At 39.3% G+C, this 21,630-nt stretch overlaps 1 protein-coding gene across 3 annotated transcripts in view; it reads right to left on the reverse strand.

Annotated features, from left to right (window-relative positions):
• Nucleotides 1-21,630, reverse strand: part of rxrab (retinoid x receptor, alpha b) — an 82,204-nt gene that overhangs the window by 31,907 nt on the left and 28,667 nt on the right. For all 3 annotated transcript variants that reach the window (XM_067405605.1, XM_067405603.1, XM_067405606.1), the window contains one exon: nt 5,295-5,560. In XM_067405605.1, the coding sequence (XP_067261706.1) occupies nt 5,295-5,560 (266 nt within the window). The remainder of the gene's footprint in view (nt 1-5,294; nt 5,561-21,630) is intronic.

Consider the following 21,630-nt stretch of genomic DNA (forward strand, 5'->3'; position numbering starts at 1 on the left):
GAGCACAGTTCTAGCAACACCAAGGTTATGGGGCTGATTCCTAAGGAATGCATGAATCTACAGATTGGATGCACTGTAAGTTTGGATAAAAGCATCTGTCAAATGTGTAAATGTAGGAATCAGTGGCATCACACACCCATGATTAATTTCAGATGGCACCAGTGGTGGTCCTGGCTCTCATGGTGGATGAGGCAAAACAAACACAACACTTTTTTAGCTTGTAAAAGACTTAGGCTCAAATCCAGACTATATTTTATTTTTCAGTGAACAGAACTTCAAGGAAATAATACATGGAAAAGTGTAGATTTGACATTTGATAACTGTTACGTAAAAAATGTCAGCATGATGCTTCTGGTAGAAATAATTGGGAAGTAGCAAGATTTTCCATATAACACATGCCAAATCAGGCTAAGAAAATACGCTCTCTTTTAGTCCTGTGGAAAGAGTGAATGACTGGCATTTTCATAACCCTGAGAACCCTCTATGACAAGCAAATTAAAACAGCATGAGTGGAGACATAATGAACAAGGAAAAAATAAGTTTTATTATCGCATCTTTCACTGCAGAGCCCACAGGAGCTGTTAGAAGACAGATCACATGTGGCATGTGACCATCTCATGCTGCTGCTTTGTGTGTAGAGCTTTTAGAACTGTTCAATCTGTCCGCTGCTGCATTGCAGTCATGAGATGCTGCGCAGATCAGTCACTGACCATAAACATCCCCAAAATATCATCTGTGCTCTGAATTATGCTACAAACTTTTCTATATGATGCTAAACATATATATTGAATAATTGTGGGAGACTTACCACAATTGTATTGGAGGTGATTCTATCTTAAAACCTATAATAAAAACTGTTTATCATATTTACATTCTAGATTGGATTTTAAACAAAGGATTTTACATTCCTTGATTCCATTGAGCAACATTTTTTACAGTGATTAAAAATTACATTTGTTACAGTTTTTTTATTATTAATCTTTGTTAATGTTAGTTCTATAAAAATCCAGCTGTTCATTGTATATTCATGTTAGTTCACAGTGCATTAAATACATAGTTCAGTCATGAAACTCTAGATGGTGCAGGCTAATGGGTCCTTGAGCTTGTTACCCACACATTTAAATGGCTGGTTACATTCACTTTAGCAGTTTGCAGCATGCTTCAGAGTTCCTCTAAAACCCTTCACCTTCCCCAGCTCCACCTGTATAGATCTGCTATGGGTTATTGATATATGCTATTTGTGCAGCAGCACTATGTCTTTCTCACAGCAGCATATCGGTGTATATGTATTGGCAGTAGCAAGTTCCTGTACTTGCTCTGCAGCAGCAGCAGTAATCAGCAGCAGCAATAATCTACAACAACTGAAATAATCTACAGCAGCAGTGTAACAGATATATTCTGCCAAGATAAAATTAACATTGTCATATCAATTACCATGCTAAAAATCTTCAGAGAGTTGTCATGATTGAACTAATGTTAACAAATACAACATTTGATTTCCATGATATATTAGTAAATGTTGAAATTAACATTAACTAAGATTAATAAATGCTGTAGAAGTATTGTTCATTTTTAGTTCATGTTAACTAAAGTAGTTAACTAATGTTAAAGGATTAGTTCACTTTCAAATAAAATGTTCCTGATCATTTATTCACCCCATGTCATCCAAGATGTTCATGTCCTTCTTTCTTCAGTCAAAAAGAAATTAAGGTTTTTGATGAAAACATTCCAGGTTTATTCTCCTTACTTCAATGGTCTCCAAACGGTTGAAGGTCAAAATTAAAGTTTCAGTGCAGCTTCAAATTGCTTTAAACGATACCAGACGAGGAATAAGGGTCTTATCTAGCAAAACAATGGGTCATTTTTGAAAAAAATGTAAATATATATGCTTTATATAAACAAATGATCGCCTTCCAAGTGCTTCCGCCAAAACCGCACTTTCGTATTCTTCAAAAGGTTACGCTGTATGTCCTAAGCCTTCCCTATTCAACTTACGGAACGAACGCAGCGCCAGTTCCATTTTTTTCATAAGTAGAATTAGGGTTAGTAAATTTTCAGGAACATTTTATTTGAAAGTGAACTAATCCTTTAACTAATGAAACCTTTTTGTAAAGTGCTACCAGAATTTTTCTTTCAAAAAAGAAACTTTTGAACAGTAGAGTACATGTACAAATGTAGACTTGCATCTGTCTGTGTGTATAAGGAGATTGAACTGGCAGGGTGTTAAAAGAGTTTCTTTCTGACACACACCACATGGCTAAACTGCAGATTTTAACAAGCCAGCTCATTTCCCGTGCGATTGGGCCCTGACCAGGCCCCTACCGGGCCTCTTCTGAACCCATTTAGCATGCCAATAAAAAGTAGAAAGCCCATGTGGCACACTAAGGCCGTGTTTGACACCATGCGGTCAGAGATCAAGCACTCTGATGGGGCTAATGAGGATGAATGGGGGCCAGGGCACCTCCAAGACGCCTCTCCTTAAGCCCATACGCCATTACTTAAGGCAACACCATTAATGTGAAATGCACCCTCTCCATTTAGTAGCCAAATTAAAGCTGTCTGACATGAGGTGGTAGAAGAAAAAAAAAATGAAGTCCATTGTTTTTATGCCAACCCAAACTTGTTTTTAATGTGAACTTATTTCCATTTTGGGGTACAACAGTAACGACTGAACATTTTACTATTGGTAGTGAAAGGGAGGTGATATAAGTGGGGGGGCGAAACCCTTCACAATAACATGTCCATAACGAGTATAGTGTGTGGTTTATCTTAAACTGTATTGCAGGGATTTCAGTTCTCATATACCATCTGGTGTCTGATAAAACCCCACGGTCTTCAAATGAATTTATAAAAGGCTGTTATTTGATATGACTAGAGTTACACAAATGGTTTTACTGATTCTCAAATGACTCTGGCAGGCACTCAATGATTTCACTGTGCCAAAGTCTGACTTAAATCCATCTTACTTATCTCTACAGATTTAAAGTAATATGTTAATGATTACATTTGTAATTCAAACACACTTGTACAGAGCGGTTCTACAAACTCCAGTGCAAAGAAAAAATTATCAGCTAAGTTCAAAACATTTGTTCAGTCAATTATATTATGTTGCTCTAAAACATGCCCTTATGTTCTTCACTTTACACGGACAAAATACTTTTATCAAATGACATTATGAAAAGCATTTAATTTAATTTCTTGTATTTAACCTAAATGACAAGCAACAAAAAAATGCAATATGATGTGGCATATTCTATATTCTAATATATTCCACATTCTATATATCTACTAAAAAGTAAAAACAGGAAAATATTTCTCCATATTTTTTTAATGAAAACCAGTCTTGTCTGCTAACAAAGCACTATACATGTCTCTTGTAATTATTTATGTTAATTGAATTGACAAATTATAATGAAAACAATATTCTGACTAATGGAGACGCAATCACTTAAATATATAGTTGCACTTTGAATACAGCTTTTGCCTTATGGTTCTCATCTGTTTCCTTTCTATCTATTTTTCTTAAATAACGAACACCTTAATGATACCTGTTTCATGCCAGTCAGTAGTTTTAATCAAATACAAATATTGTTTTCTTTAATGCTGCTTATATTAAATACAATCTATGTGTCACTAATTTAGTAATCTATTCAAAATTCAGTCTCATCATATGATTTAATATTTTATTTTAGGGTTCACGCTATGAACCCCTGACAACAGCCCTGAATATGCCAACTGATAACATGGACATTTAATCATCTCTATGTTTATGTGAATATTCTTTAATGAATAAAAACTAGAATTATGTTCATTATAAAAATAGTAAGAAACAACACTAATGTAGCCAATGCAAATGCAAGATCAGAAAGAGTTCCATGCACCTGCATTCACTCTAATCATTTTTTTTTTCCATTTACTGAAGTGTACATAGGGAATAACACGTTCTGCTCTAAATGCTTTAAACGTTTAACTGTTTATTTCTTATCTATGTACCCTAAAAAAGGCTCCAGCACCACCTACATATTGCCACAGTGTGTTAGTTTCTGTTTGTAAGGACTTTCAGTTTTCATGGACTTTCAGTTTGTTTTCGAATGTCACATGTTCCTTTGTTCATTTTCCCGCCACTCTTCTGTCTCCTTGGCTACCGTAATTATTAATTTATTTGTATCAGCTGTGTTCCTTTCATTATCCTCATCTGTGTTTGCCTTATAAGTTGGTCCCTCACGTTCATTTCCTGTCCGTTCACCGTTCATATAAGTGTGTGTTGCACCTTATCGTCTGCCTGTTGGATTTAACGTTAAAACCTGCTTTCGGGATTTATTATCTGCCTCCCTGCAAGCACTGCGACACATATATATTAAATATAAAATATTAATCCAAGCTACATTCCTAGTAACCATACGTAAACAATTATAATACAAAAGTGGAATTACATCACTTGGAAACTGTAATATTCCTTGTATGATGTCTCATAAAACCCAGCTCATAGTGAGAGGGATTTTACAGAAATCCAATAACACCACAAAATTTTTACAAGATGCTGCATTTTCCACCAATGAAACCCTGCTTCAATAGAGCTTTCTAAGCTATGTGTTATTAAATAAAACCCCATCATAAACTCAATAGCACTGATGCTGAATTGATTAGATTTTCTGTGAATAAGCGGAAGACTGCAGCAAGCAAGAATGGCCTCTAAACTCTGTGTGAAAAGTATGTATACATGTGTGTGTACCATATGGAAAATACAATGGAACTATTTATGTATTTATAAATACCTTGAATGTCTAAACTTTATAATTACTAGCATTTTTCATTTCTGAGAAACTTTAGCAGAGCTTTTTGAGCTATGAGTTATGCAGACAGCCTTCGCCACTATTGCCAAATCAATTACGTTTGCTATGAACAAACAGATGACCAGGTCTCATTGTAGCAAGAAACGCTCATTAAAAGCAATTTTTCAAAACCTTACTAAATTGGCTGATTGGTTCAATACATGAGGTAAAGATTCAAACAAATGTTTGTGTCTCTGATTTTGTGCACCATCTAGTCATGCAATCAAAACCATTTGAGCAATCAGACTCTTTAACATGGATCTTTAATTTCCAGCAGAGTTCAAGTCAAGTTTAGCCAATTGAGCAGGAAAATTCAGTTCAAGCTGAGCCTGAGAACATGTTAAAAAATATTTATTGTTGCATACCTCTGAAAGAATCTGAAATAGCACTCGGCGCTGCCGCCCACAGCAATTCATGCTAAAGCTGTTAAATAAGTCCACAGTAAATGCAGTGATGTCTTACCTGTGGGCTTAAACTGGGTCTGAAGGTCATGCTGGTGGAGGATGGGCCACTCATGGAGGGATGGCCCATGGATGAGCTGATGACAGGGAACGGTGAGGACAGGCCATTGATGGGCGAGCTGAGGGTGCTGATGGGCGAGTGCAGCTGACCCGGGCTGGAGCTCATGGCAGACGGGCTGAGCAGGGGCTGGTGGAGAGGATGGTTATTGATGCCTCGGTGACCCGTGGAGGAGCTCAAAGGAGATGACGAGAGCTGACCGGAGGTGTCTGCAGGATGGCGAGAGGGTAAAAGAGTTACACACAAAGGAAATTTCAGGAATATTTTGCATTGTGAGTTAAACAATGCCAGTGTGTCTTTGTTCGGTTATTTTACACTGAACAGATGATGTGGAAAGGTTGAACATAGTGTACAAATATCTGTTCATTTTAAAAGTTGACAAATGACCAAATTTTCCTTAAACTTTTGAAATAAAAAAGTTTAATGTACTACGTAAACATTTCAAAGAAAACTTATTTTCTAGTCCAAAAATACCATTTATTGAAACTATACTGCAAAGACATGAGCAGTAACAAAAACTTTCTAATTCAGAGAGTCACAGAGAAGGTGCTAAATCATCATAAAAACTATGACAAATAATATTTATATATAATTATTATTAAATTATAATTATTTAATTATTATATTAAAATAATTAACATAAGAAAATAAAAAAAAATGATATGTAAGTATATAACAGTCATTTTATACGGAAGAGGATTAGGGCCAAGCAATAATAAAAAAAATAAAACCATCTCGAGATTAAAGTTGTTAAATTCCGAGAAAAAACTAATTAAATTTAGAGAAAAAGTCAAAATGAAATGTTGAGAATAAACTCAAAAACTCGTTAAATTTCAAGAAAAAGGTCGAGATAAAATGTTGAGAATAAAATTACGAAAAAAAAAACTTGTTAGATTATGAGAACAAATTCGTTAAATTATGAGGAAAATAGTCGTTAAATTTCGAGAAAAAAGTCTAGATAAAATGTTGAGAATAAATTCATTATTATGTTATGTTTATGTTTATTATGTTTATGCTCAACATTTTATCTAGACTTTTTTCTCGTAATTTAATGACTTTATTCTCAACATTTTATCTCGACTTTTTTCTCGAAATGTAACAAAATTTTTCTCATAATTTAACGAATTTGTTCTCATAATTTAATGATTTTTTTCTCGTAATTTAATGACTTTATTCTCAACATTTTATCTCGACTTTTTTCTCGAAATGTAACAAAATTTTTCTCATAATTTAACGAATTTGTTCTCATAATTTAATGATTTTTTTTTTCTCGTAATTTAATGACTTTATTCTCAACATTTTATCTCGACTTTTTTCTTGAAATGTAATGAGTTTTTTCTCATAATTTAATGAGTTTATTCTCAACATTTTATCTCAACCTTTTTCTCATAATTTAATGATTTTTTTCTCGTAATTTAATGACTTTATTCTCAACATTTTATCTCGACTTTTTTCTTGAAATGTAATGAGTTTTTTCTCATAATTTAATGAGTTTATTCTCAACATTTTATCTCAACCTTTTTCTCGAAATTTAACGAGTTTACTCTCAACTTTTTATTTCGACTTTTTTCTCTAAATTTAACAACTTTTATTTTTTTTATTATTGCTTGGCCCTAATCCTCTTCCGTAGTTTTCAACATTGATAATAATAAGAAATGTTTCTTGAGCATCATATCATCATATTAGAATGATTTCTGAAGGATCATGTGACACTGAAGACTTGAGTAATGATGCTGAAAATTGAGCTTTGCCAACACAGGAATAAATTACATTTTAAAATATTAAATCAAAACACAGTCATTTAAATTGTAACAATATTTTACAATATTAATGTTTTTTTACTGTATTTTTGATCGAATGAATGCAGCTTTGATGAGCAAATTATAAGAACATGTTTTACTGACCCAAACGCTATTGTATATTATTATGTTTCCTTTAAGAAGTATTATCATGCTAATTATATGTGGGGACTCACACAGACACTTTGTACACACGCACACTTTGTTTGTGTATGTGTGTGTGTGTGTGTGTGTGTGTGTGGTCCTGGTAAACCCTATGTTATGGGGACAAAAAGTCCTAAATACATTTTTGGTCCCCATGAGGAAAACAGCTTATAAATCATACTGTGATGGGTTTTTTTTTTTCTGAAAATGTAAAAATGCAGAACATTTTCTGTGATGGGTAGAATTAGGGGATTGAATATACAGTTTGTACAATATAAAAATCATTAAGTCTATTGAAAGTCCCCATAAAACATGAAAATCCAACATATATGTGTGCCTGTGTGTTTGTTGTGTTTGCTCTTCCATATGTAGCCTACATATTTAACATACTCTCAGTTGATTTGTTGACATTGTCTACTCTGATAACACAGTGGACTTCAGCCACAACTTGCCTTCTCTTTACAGATAGAGTAAACACATGCTGAGAAAACACAGAGGGTTTAATTACTCATCCTTGTTTTCCCCTCACAGCTACAAGACCTTAACTGAAATGAAAACAATATCAATCTTCCTATACATGCAGCAACACATCTCTCAAAAAGGTAACAGTTCAAGTGTCATAGCAAATATTGTATTGAAACATCAACTTCAGCTCCAGCTTATTTTCTCACTCTGTCTATTGTGAAACATTCCGAAGGCCATTAGTCATTCAGTGTGTTTCACTAGAAAAAGAAAGTTTTTGACTTTTTATTTCTGTCGATTGAAAAGACAGAAATAAAATCAGCAAGGTTCTTTTATATCACATGTCTTAACAAGTCCACTGAAATGGAAACTATTGAGCGACAAAAACAAAATCACTGCTTCAGAAAATGTTTAATATACAGTGTAGAACCTTTGAACCAATGGGATTTGGTTCATGGTAACTGATACTCATTATGGGCACCACTGTTAATTGGGACAAAAAAAAAAAAAAGAAAAAAGAAGAAAAGACAGCTTTTCCTATGATTTTATCATGTCTGCTCTAATGCTAGCTTACATGGAGCAGATGAAGACAATATTAAGGAGAACCGTTTATTTACAGATCCAAAACTGTGAAACCAAACATAAACTTAAACCTGACATGAAACAACATAAACTATGAACTTAACAATAACATGGAACATGAAACATGGAATATGGAACATGGAACCAGCATAACGTTCTTCAAAACATGACAAAGTAACATGGTAAACATAATAAGGCTTAAATACAAGACTTTGGGGATCACATGACAAAAACATCCAATGAACAGACAGAGCTACTGAAACGAGACTACGACGCATGAAACAAAGGAACCAATGAAAACAAGACACATGTACTAAGGAATTCAGAACATGACACATGACAAGTAAACACATGACAAGATCACATGAAAGGAACAGGTAATCACATGACATGAACAGATGACCCAACATTAACTTCAAAATAAAAGACATGAAAACATTAACTGAGAACATGAAAACATGAACCTAAAAAGACGCAACATCAGTAGTATATTTCTACTTGATTTGATCAATAAAAACTACTTTCATTGGTTTATCCCAATATTCTCAAGTTTGTTGAATAATATTAAATAATTTCTTTAACTTGATGCAGTCCATTTAGATGTTACCACATAATATATAGTGTGATATATATTATGTGGTATAGTGTGACACTAATAAATGAAGCTATGCCATAGTAAATACATGTGTGCTGTTATCAGTGGGCAGTTATTTACATTTAAATGATGAATTTTCATTTTTGGTTGAACTACCCCTTTAATGTGCATAACAATGTGAATCCAAACCACTGAAGATTCTGAGAAGCTACAGTAAGTTTAAGATTTGTCAGGTTGGATTTATGCCAGGAATTCTTTCCGCCAACCCAAACCAGCCCTGCACACTGTCACCAGCATTTCTCCATGAGCAGACTTGAAAGTGGTGAATGAACGTGTATAGGACAAAAACATATCTCATCTGAGCGGAAAGCTCATGTACACTCATGTTTTCTTTTAAAAATTTGGATGAAAGCCCTCGCTGGACAGTTTAAATTGGTTGTGATCTGGTTTCTCATCCTACCATGACAGAGTGTGAGTCGGCAACAAATGACGGGAATCGGGAATAAGTGTCTCTGACACACCACACACATGCACACAACTTCTCCCCTGCCACCGTATTACAGCCCACGACATTGTGGGCACAGGTACATACATGCATGTACATTCACACAGACTATGAACATCAATACACACATTCCAAGAGCACTGGAAGATCATTTAAGATCATAAACAAGGTGTGTAGGAAGATCATTAGATTTCTATTCCCCCCCGTCTCTCACACACACATGCACACGTACATTTATACATCACAAAACTAATTCTGAATGAGAGTCTGTGCTATTCTGAGCAACAGAAAATTGTGGTTTTCTCCTTAAGATGACCACATGCTGACAGCAAGATCTGCAGCTCCAATCCTTACTCTGAGAACTACAGCATAACTAAGTATAAAACTGACCTACACTGAAAAATATGTGGTGTTGGATTTACTTTTAAACAATTTTCACACCGGGCAAGTAACACATTGGATTAAACATTACATTTTGAAGCAGAGAGACTGAAATAGTATTTCAGTAAAACATAGTATTTTATACAAATTTTATACATTTTTAAAACATAGTATTTTCTTGTAAAACATATTCCATTATCTTAATTTTATTTACAACTTTGAAAAATAATTTGTTACAGTCTACTATAAATCTCACAGAAGTCTCCTGCTTCACACACAAGTGTATGTCCAGTTTCAAAGCGAAACCATGAATCCAATAATAATGTCATTAATATCTCAACACTGTGACTTTTGGTTCTGTTTTATATTAATATAGACAACCAGTAGAGTCTCTGTGTCAATTAAGAATATGATCTGGCCTTATCGCGTAAACACAACTATCTTGACTCGACCGCTATATAAATACTGCCACACAAAGTGTTTACTCAATCGCCACAAACACCTACTCACTGAAATGTAAATCAAGGGTGGGAGATAAACAGACTAGGGGATAAGGATATACCGCCAGCCTAAGCAAAATGTATTTGAGCAAAACATCGTTACAGTTCGCTAATGAGGCAGCGAGAAGCAGAGCAGAGGCCTGATTAGACAGAGGATGAGGGATGATGGGAAGGCAGAGCAGAGGGTTGACTTCATCAAAACACACACTGCTGAACCGCATGGACACACAAATGACAAGATCATAACTCGCAATAACTGAATTTTATCCAAGCAAAGAAAGACTGAAAAATTTTATAGTTTAACCTTTGAATGTATTTTTGATTTATTACTTTTATTTTATTTTAATCCAGAATAAAAACACAATTTTTTTAACACAGTGTGTATTTACTGACTGAACACTGTAATTTTTTATTTTTATTTTCTCATGTTAAAGGGTTAGTTCACCCAAAAATGAAAATTCTGTCACCCTCATGTCGTTCCACACCCGTAAGACCTTTGTTAATCTTCGGAACACAAATTAAGATATTTTTGTTAAAATCCGATGGTTCATTGAGGCTTCAATAGCCAGCAATGACATTTCCTCTCTCAAGATCCATTAATGTACTAAAAACATATTTAAAACAGTTCATGTGAGTACAGTGGTTCAATATTAATATTATAAAGTGACGAGAATATTTTTGGTGCACCAAAAAAAACAAAATAATGACTTATATAGTGATGGCTGATTTCAAAACACTGCTTCAGGAAGCTTCAGATCGTTGAATCAGCGTGTCGAATCAGACCTTCGTTCATCTTCAGAACACAAATTAAGATATTTTTGATAAAATCCGATGGCTCAGTGAGGCCTTCATTGCCAGCAAGATAATTAACACTTTCTGATACCCAGAAAGGTACTAAAGATGTATTTAAAACAGTTCATGTGACTACAGTGGTTCTACCTTAATGTTATGAAGCGACGAGAATACTTTTTGTGCAACAAAAAAACTAAATAATGACTTAATTCAACAACATCTAGTGATGGCTAGGGATTCATCTTCAGAACACAAATTGATAAAATCTGTGTTATGATATAGACACGGAGGCAGAGATAAAAGCAATCCAGGTGAGCTTTATTGAACAATATGTGGAACACAGAGTGATAATGGCTGTTATCAGGTTCTTGAGAGATGAATATAAAGTAATACTGTCCTTGTGTGGTTTGTGGATCCAGGAGTTGAGCTGAGATGGAGGGAGACGTTGGAGACACTCACACACACAGAAGGGTAAGCACACGAAGGGACCAGGAGACGAAGGAGATGAAGGAGATGAAGGAGATGAAGGAGATCGCTGGAGCAGGTAAGTATGTCGATGGGGAGTCCTTAAGGTAAGCATATACATGGAGTAGTGCAAACGAGACCGGACAGTGAGTGTGTGTGAGAGTGGTGGCTTTGTAGTGCTGGTGATTGCAGAGTGAATGAGGTGCAGGTGGCGGTGATTAGTATGCTGGTGATTGAGTGCGTGGGTACTGTGGTGAGGTGGAGCCTGGCGTGTCTGTGACAGTACCCCCCCTCCCACGGCCCGCTCCTGAGGGCCGCGGACCCCGACGTCGTGGTGGTCTTCCCCTGGGTCGCGGGGCAGGTCTGTCTGGATGGTTGGTATGGAAGTTCTGTAACAGAAGAGGATCAAGGATATCATTCCTGGGAACCCATGAGCGTTCTTCGGGACCATAGTCCTCCCAGTCCACGAGGTACTCGAGTTTACCACCACGGCGCCGGGAATCCAAGATCTCGTGGACCACGTAGGCTGTGCCGTCCTCTAGGAGAAGTGGAAGGGGGGGCTCGGCGGCTGCCACGTCAGGCTCTGTGGAGGGAACAACAGAAGGGTGGTGAGGTTTGAGTAGAGACACGTGAAATGTAGGATGGATTCTACTATACTGTGCCGGGAGTTGGAGACGATAGGTGACGGGGTTGATCTGCCGAAGGATGGTGAACGGGCCAATGAAGCGGGGACTCAGCTTTTTGCAGGGCAGACGCATCCTGATGTCCCGGGTGGACAGCCAGACCTTCTGCCCCGGCTGGTAGACAGGAGCCTCAGAGCGTCGAAGGTCGGCTGCCATCTTGCGTCTGCGCAGGGCCCTCTGCAGCTGGTGGTGAGCTGAGTCCCACACCCTCTCGCTCTCCCGGAACCAGTAGTCGACTGCCGGAACGTTGGAGGGTTCCCCGTCCCAGGGGAACATCGGGGGTTGGTAGCCGAGTACGCACTGGAAGGGTGTTAGTCCCGTTGAGGCTTGGCGGAGAGAGTTCTGTGCGTACTCGGCCCAACCCAGGTACTGGTTCCAGGAGTTCTGGTGGCCGTGACAGAAGGTACGCAGGAAGCGGCCGATCTCCTGGATCTTCCGTTCCGTCTGCCCGTTCGACTGAGGATGGTATCCAGACGATAGGCTGACGGTCACACCCAGGAGGGAGAAGAAGGCTTTCCAGACGTGTGAGACAAACTGGGGTCCTCTGTCGGAGACGATGTCTTCAGGTAATCCATAATAGCGAAAAACATGATTAAACATTAGTTCTGCGGTGGCCATGGCGGTAGGTAGACCCTCCAGGGGTATCAGACGGCAGGACTTTGAGAAGCGGTCCACCACCACCAGGATGCATGTGTGACCGTCAGACTCGGGGAGATCGGTGACGAAGTCCACTCCCAGGTGTGACCAGGGTCTCTCAGGAACGGGCAGAGGAAAGAGCTTGCCGGTGGGAAGATGGCGTGGGCTCTTGGAGATGGCGCACTCCCTGCAGCCCTGCACGTACCTCCTGACGTCGTTGGCCATGTTGGGCCACCAGAAGCGTTGTTTGAGCAACGAGAGGGTCTCCTTGACCCCCGGGTGACCAGTGCCAAGTGAAGAGTGGATGCTGTGCAGGAGTGGAGTGCGACGTGCCCGTGTGATGTATTGCAAGCCTTGGGGGCAACCCGGCGGAGTGCGTGTGGAGGCATTGGCGGAGGGAATAGTTTCTTCGGACCACTGGATGGGGTTCACGAAGATGGACTCCAGCAGAATGGTATCAGGCTTTTCGGGCTTTTCCTCAGGAGCATAGAGGCGAGATAGGGCGTCAGCTTTCGTATTCTTAGAACCAGGACGGTAGGAGATGGAGAAGTTGAATCTAGAGAAAAACATAGCCCAGCGAGCTTGGCGAGGGTTGAGTCTCTTAGCGGCCTTCAGATATTCGAGGTTTTTGTGATCAGTGAGAACTTGAAACGGGTGAGTAGCTCCCTCCAACCAATGCCTCCACTCCTCAAGGGCAAGCTTGACGGCCAAGAGTTCGCGGTCACCGATGTCGTAGTTGACCTCCGCCGGGTTGAGCTTGCGGGAGAAGAAGGCGCATGGATGGAGTCTACTTGGTGTCCCCTGCTGCTGTGAAAGGACCGCTCCCACTCCGGTGGTAGATGCGTCCACCTCAACGATGAACGGGAGGTCCGGGTTAGGGTGGACGAGGAGGGGAGCGGTGGTGAAGGCCTTCTTCAGGGTCTCAAAGGCATTGGTGGCTTGTGGAGACCAGGACAGAGACTTGGGCTGGTGACGGAGTAGGTTGGTGAGTGGACTGACGATAGTGCTGTAATTCTTGATAAACCGGCGATAGAAATTGGAGAAGCCTAGGAATCTTTGGAGCTCTTTGATAGTAGTAGGAGTGGGCCAGGACTGTATGGCGGAGACCTTCCCCTCGTCCATCCGGATGCCACTGTGATCAATCACGTACCCCAGGAACTGGACGGAGGGTTGATGAAATGAGCATTTTTCCGCCTTGAGGAAGAGATGAAACTGCCGTAAGCGCTGGAGGACCTCCGCAACGTGGTGGCGATGTTCGGCCAAGCTCCGGGAGTAGATGAGGATGTCATCTATATAAACCAGAACGGACTTATGGAGAAACTCCCGGAGCACCTCGTGGATGAAATCCTGGAATACGGAGGGGGCGTTGACCAGGCCATACGGCATCACGAGGTATTCGTAGTGTCCTGTGGGCGTGACAAAGGCGGTCTTCCACTCGTCCCCCTCACGTATCCGGATGAGGTTGTACGCGCTGCGGAGGTCCAACTTGGTGAACACAGTGGCACCGCGGAGATGTTCCAGGGCCGCTGGGACGAGGGGAAGTGGATAGCGGAACTTTATGGTGATCTTGTTGAGGGCACGGTAATCGATGCAGGGCCTCAAGCCTCCGTCCTTCTTTGCCACGAAGAAGAAGCTTGAAGCAGCAGGGGAAGTAGACGGGCGGATGTAACCTTGTTCGAGTGCCTCCTTGATGTATTCCTCCATGGCCTTCTCCTCCGGTATGGACAGGGGGTATATGCGTCCCCTGGGCACTGGTTCACCCGGCAGCAGATCGATGGCGCAGTCCCATGGCCGGTGTGGAGGAAGCTTGGAGGCGCGTTGCGGGCAGAAAACGTCACTGAAGGGGGCGTAGTCCGGGGGGACATCCACGGAGCGCTTCTCAACAGGACTCTCGATGGACGTGGCGTTCACGAGAAGAGGCTTGGAGAGTGGAGATTTCGGAACAGGAAGCGCTGGGAAGCAGTCTGGGAAGCAGTGATCGCCCCACTTCAGGACTTCGCCCGTGCGCCAGGAGATGTTGGGGTTGTGTTGTTCCAGCCATGGGCGCCCTAGAACCACGTCAGCGGTGGATTCCTCCAGAACCAGCAAATGGATGTGTTCAGTGTGCAAGATTCCGATGCTGAGTTGAAGTGGACCCACGCAGTGACGGATGTGTCTGCGGCTTAGGGGTTTGCCCGTGATGGAGTGGATTTGATAGCTCGTCGGTGAAGGAGAGATCTTGAGGTTGAGTTGTCTACAGAGGGTGCCTGAGATGAAGTTTCCGGCTGACCCTGAATCAAGGAGCGCCACCACTGGAACAGAGATGTTAGCAGCAGTAAGGGTTACAGTTGTAGTGAGTGGTTTCATTTTCTGAATGGAGGGAAATATTGCACTCACCACGGGTCGAGGAGGACGTATTGGGCATGTGGAGAGATTGTGCCCCATAGTCCCGCAATAGAGACAGAGATTCAGGGCCAGCCTTCTTTGTCTTTCATTAGGAGTGAGACGAGAATGATCGATTTGCATGGGTTCTGTGGCTGGTTCTGGGGAGCTGACGGGTTCAGATCGACGGAGGAGGTTGGTGATGGATGACTGGCCCTGGTGTTCTTGAATACACGACTGCATACGGGACCCCACGCGGATGGCGAGTTGGATGAAGCGTTCTAATCCCATGGAGTCCTCGTATGCAGCGAGATGCAGCCGCACGGAGGGTTCCAGCCCCTGACGGAACGTGGTGATGAGGGCTTGCTCGTTCCATCCGCTGGTGGCGGCTAGCGTTCGAAACTGCAAGGCATATTCGTTAACAGAGAGGTTTCTTTGCTTTAGATTGTAAAGTTTCTCACCAGTCGTGGAATCAGTCAAAGGCTTCCCAAATACTTCCCGGAAGTGGGAGACGAACGCCGAATAGGATTGGACGACTGGGCCTTTCTGGGTCCATAGCGAATCTGCCCATTGCAGAGCCTTCCCTTGCAGTTGTGAAATAATGAACGCTATTTTAGCCGTGTCTGTGGTGTAGAGGTGCGGCTGCATCTCCAGGACCAGTTCGCATTGGAGAAGGAATCCGCTGCATTCCTCCGCCGATCCAGAGTAGGGCGCCGGTTTGGCCATGGGACTGGCGGTGAATGCAGGTGAAGGAGCGGTGCTGGTGGGTGCGGAGACAGCCGTGTTGAGGGGTGACGATGTTGAGGGCTGTGGTGTGAGTGCTCGACGCAGCACGTCCACGAGTTCCTGGAATGGATCGTCGGTACTCATGCCGTTAAGTTGTTATGGTCCGGTCTTCTGTTATGATATAGACACGGAGGCAGAGATAAAAGCAATCCAGGTGAGCTTTATTGAACAATATGTGGAACACAGAGTGATAATGGCTGTTATCAGGTTCTTGAGAGATGAATATAAAGTAATACTGTCCTTGTGTGGTTTGTGGATCCAGGAGTTGAGCTGAGATGGAGGGAGACGTTGGAGACACTCACACACACACAGAAGGGTAAGCACACGAAGGGACCAGGAGACGAAGGAGATGAAGGAGATCGCTGGAGCAGGTAAGTATGTCGATGGGGAGTCCTTAAGGTAAGCATATACATGGAGTAGTGCAAACGAGACCGGACAGTGAGTGTGTGTGAGAGTGGTGGCTTTGTAGTGCTGGTGATTGCAGAGTGAATGAGGTGCAGGTGGCGGTGATTAGTATGCTGGTGATTGAGTGCGTGGGTACTGTGGTGAGGTGGAGCCTGGCGTGTCTGTGACAATCTGAAGCTTTACAAATCTTTTGTTTTGAATCAGTGGTTCGGATCATGTATCAAACTGCCAAAGTCACATGAACTATTAAAAGTTTCGAAACACTTATGACGTAACGAAGCCTTGTTTACTGAGATCACATGACTTTGGCACTCCGAACCACTGAATCGAATCACTAGATATTGTAAAGTATTCTCGTCGCTTTATAACATTAAGGTAGAACCACTGTAGTCACATGAACTGTTTTAAATATGTTTTTAGTAGCTTTCTGGGCATCTGAAAGTGTTAATTATCTTGCTGGCAATAGAGGCCTCACTGAGCCATCGTATTTCATCAAAAATATCTTATTTTTTTCTAAAGATGAACATCTTACGGGTGTGGAAAAACATGTGGGTGAGTAATAAATGACAGAATTTTCATTTTTGAATGAACTAACCCTTTAATACATTTTAAATCTTTTATTATTTCTTACTTTTTATTATTATTTTATTTCATATGACCCTTGTATTATTTTTTATCAGTTTTATGTAAAGTACTTTAAATTACCATTGTTATTTATGTGCTAATAAAGCATAGCACATCATATTTTATTTTATAATTTAATTAATGCTAATAAACTGATAATGAATTTCATTCATTAAATTTGTTAATATTGCATAATATCTCTACTATTATTTTACTTCAGTATTTCATTTTGCATATATGCTGCAAATGTGTTGGTATACAAATGTTTAGTTTTTGTCAAGCCAATAAAACACATCAAACTGAACAGAATTGAACTGAAAGAGTAAAAGTGATTACATTTTGATATTTTCTTTGTGGTGTTTCTTCATAATGCTACGGTATTGTTGGAGACTGCCAGGTTGTTGCTATGCAGCTCCTAAGGCATTTTGATTGGGTTTTAATGTGTTGCTATGTGTTTAGTATGGTGGAATATATTGTAGCTCTAGATCGTTGCTAGACGCTCAAAAAAAGTCAAAAAAGCCAATGATATTCTTCAAAGCAAGCGGTATAGAATTTATCCACCAATTTTATCGTTTGCTCTGCATCTAACAGTGTAATACTAAGGTTTATGCTTTTGTTTAAATCCCTAAATATGACACCTATTAATAATAATGCTTACCTTAGAACCATTAATATATAAAAGCATGCATGGTCCTCATTGAGTAATCATTTACTCAGTATTATTGATGAGGTTAGCACTCGATGACTTCCAACATTATTATGGACTGATCTCTTTAAACAGGTACAAAACAAGACACTTGAGCTAAAAGAAGGGTGAATCAGTCATACACAACACAAATGAGTCTGTTTTCAATTCGCTCTGAGCCCAGCAGTGCTGCAGAGTCATTTGAATATAGAGGAAGAGAGTGGTTTCGTGGCTTCCTACATTCAATCAGCACAGAGTGTTTAAATCAAACCCTCACTAATGTGTTTAGTCTGACACTTCCTGAGCACCTTATTTCTCCTCTCTGTTTCATCTTACTTTTCTGTAACACTGCTCTGATCTTCACAGATCTACACAAACACAGGCTTGTATCACGCAGTGCGTGTGGAAGGACATTTAGTCGACATAATTCGCATTATGTGTTCACTCACACACCATCTCTCTCCATTTCTCGCTCTCACACACATTTATACACTTTCACAACGCACAAACACGTACATATGCTGCAGACAAAACCCCAGACTATCCAGCCAGCTGAGATGTAATTACACTGCCAATTTGGTCACTTAGCAGTTTGGACTAAAGATTCATGCCAGTTTCACACATCCAACCATTTCAGATAATCATCACTACAGAAAATATGCAGTTGTTCATGGTGAATAATGCAAAATAAGCAGTTTGATGAATAATAGAAAGCACAATGACTAATCTATATGTGATTCATCTCCAACTGTCACTTTAATGAAAACCTTGAACAAAGACAGGATAAATATTTTGAAACTGAACGTTGGGGATTTCCTCCCCAGTTTAGACACAACTTATTCACTGACTTATTTCATGACAAATTACAACATGACAACTTGTTTTGAAATTAAAAACAGATAAACAGGATGTACATTTTACAACACTTTTCATCCTGTTCAGAGAAGAAAATGAAAAATGATCTGATGATCTCAATGCATTAGCATTTTTTTGTCTAGTGGTATAAACCACAGGCAGCCACTGAGATATTTGAAATATTCATGATCCCTATTCCCCCTCTGGGTTTTCTTTTGAAATGACGGCCATAATGTTTCAATCTTAGTTCCAAAGAGATTTCATTTTAAACAACCTTTTATCTCGAACCGACAGACAGAGAATGTACATCATGTATATGACAAAATGATCAGCGTTTTTCTGAACAAGTTCACTGGATGTTTGTTATAAATCTTACTGCTTTCATCTGATTTAGTATCACTGAAAATTTCATATGAGAATAACTATAGCAGTCAACATCTTAAAGGTCCAGACAGCAAGTTCCCACGGTGATTTCCAAGTTTTGCTGGCAGAGATGGTGACTTGAGTCTGAAACTCTTACTTGAGACACGCTCAAGTAAAAAAAAAAAAAGATTGTATGCTTGACTTAAACAATTGGCATGAGCCTTCACACTTGGACTTCAAATAAAATAAAAAAAAACTGTGGACATAAAAAGCAATAGGTTGATTGAGTGAGTCTAGTGCAGGGGTGTCCAATCCTGCTCCTGAAGGGCCACTGTCCCATAGAGTTTAGCTCCAACCCCAATTAAACACACCTGAACCAGCTAATCAATGTCTTACTAGGCATACTAGAAACTTCCAGGCAGGTGTGTTGAGGCAAGTTGGAGCTAAACTCTGCAGGACAGTGGTCCTCCAGGACCGACTTTGGACACTCCATGGTCAAGAGAGTCTTTAATTCTGAAGAATTCTGAAAACAAAATCGCACTTTATATTAGGTGTCTTTAACTACTATGTACTTACATCAATGTTAGTAGTACATGGTAGTTCAGTGTTGTCTTTTTTGTAGATAAATGAACTATTTTTAAAGTGCATGGCAGTGAAGACGATCTACTGATTTAAGTAAAAAAATCACAAACTTTATTTTAGACGACTCAAAGCTGCAGTCTGTAAGTTTTGCCTCTGTTTGAAACTTGCAATTGCAGTTATTTGCAGAATTATCATCTTTACGTGTGTTGTGCATCGGCTCCTCAGTGCGGATAAATCTGATGTTTGTTGTAAGTCACCACACTGGTGTGAATACTGTACTTCAGAATCACAGATTCTACGTCTTGGAAGTATGACCATTGTCACTGGAAAATGTCATCTGATCAAGTAAGTAACATGTCTGCCACTTTTGTTCAGAACAACGGAGAAAAAAACATTACAATATATCGCGCTGTCAATGGTGATTAAATCTAATGATCGCTTAGCTCGGATCATGTCAAACCGAGCGAATTATTATTATTGCTATACTTTGTTCTCTAATGTATGGAAGAGGATTAGGGCCATGCAATAATAAAAAAATAAAACCATCTCGAGATTAAAGTTGTTAAATTTCAAGAAAATACTTGTTAAATTTCGAGAAAGAGGTCGAGATAAAATGTTGAGAATAAACACGTTAAATTACGAGAAAAAACTCGTTAAATTTTGAGAAAAAAATCGAGATAAAATGTTGAGAATAAACTCGTTAAATTACGAGAAAAAATCGCTAAATTTCGAGAAAAAGTCGCGATAAAAAGTTGAGAATAAAGTCATTAAATTACGAGAAAAAAGTTGTAAAATTACGAGAACAAATTTGTTAAATTATGAGAAAAATGTCATTAAATTTTGAGAAAAAAGTCGAGATAAAATGTTGAGAATAAAGTCATTAAATTACGAGAAAAAAGTTGTTAAATTATGAGAACAAACTCGTTAAATTTTGAGAAAAAAGCCGGGATAAAATGTTGAGAATAAAGTCATTAAATTACGAGAATAAATTTGTTAAATTACGAAAATAAATTTGTTAATTTAATGACTTTATTCTCAACATTTTATCTCGACTTTGTTTCTCGAAATGTAATGATTTTTTTTCCTGAAATTTAACGAGTTTATTCTCAACATTTTATCTCAACTTTTTTCTCGTAATTTAACGACTTTTTTCTCGTAATTTAATGAGTTTATTCTCAACATTTTATTTCGAAATTTAACAAGTTTTTTCTCAAAATTGAACAACTTTAATCTCGAGATGGTTTTATTTTTTTTATTATTGCTTGGCCCTAATCCTCTTCTGTACTAATGTTAATGACATCAGCATTGTGTGACTAAGTGTATTTAGTGTGTATTAGCGATACCTGTAGATTTCAGTCCGAAGTCTTTTGCAAAGTCACTGATGATTATCATTTGGACCTTTCTGGATTACAATCTGCCATCAAAATAAGTTTAATTATTGCAGCTGCTGTAAGAAATCTCAGCATCCTGCAGTATCCTCACATGCCATATAGCCTACTAGCTGCTACTCCTTCTTTATGTAAACAGACGTGACGTAATGACGCAAAGACTTACGGCGGCATTTCATATTTTGACACCATGGAGTGTAATTGATGATAGAATTCTCATTTTTAGATGAACTATCCCTTTAATTATCAAGAAAATGCCTAAAAATTACAGAATTGACCTATAGAAATGTAACGCTGGTAATATTGCACCTTTCTTCAACAAGCCATATAACTCATGTCAGTAGCACTAACATGATGGGTTTAAATACTCTGCCAACACCAAAGCCTAAAATCTGATTGAAAGGTTGAAAGGAATATTGTCTCAGTACCAAAAGGATGTTGATCCAAGAAGTCTCTGCACATTTCTGCGGAGCACATTGTTTAAGCTGAGCTAATATAATCAGAGCCCAAGGTGATGCACCTGTTCCTGACTGTGTCAGATATCAGGCCAAGCATCTGCTATCCTTATGTTCTTTGCATGTTAAAGTAAACATTTGCTTATATTATTTGCTTTATTTGTCAGTACCATTCTAACCATGCTAATGTAAAGTCTACAGGTACAGTGTAGCTCCAATGTCTGTCTGATT

The sequence above is a fragment of the Chanodichthys erythropterus genome, chromosome 13, assembly GCF_024489055.1.
Source record: "Chanodichthys erythropterus isolate Z2021 chromosome 13, ASM2448905v1, whole genome shotgun sequence".
Classification (NCBI taxonomy): domain Eukaryota; kingdom Metazoa; phylum Chordata; class Actinopteri; order Cypriniformes; family Xenocyprididae; genus Chanodichthys; species Chanodichthys erythropterus.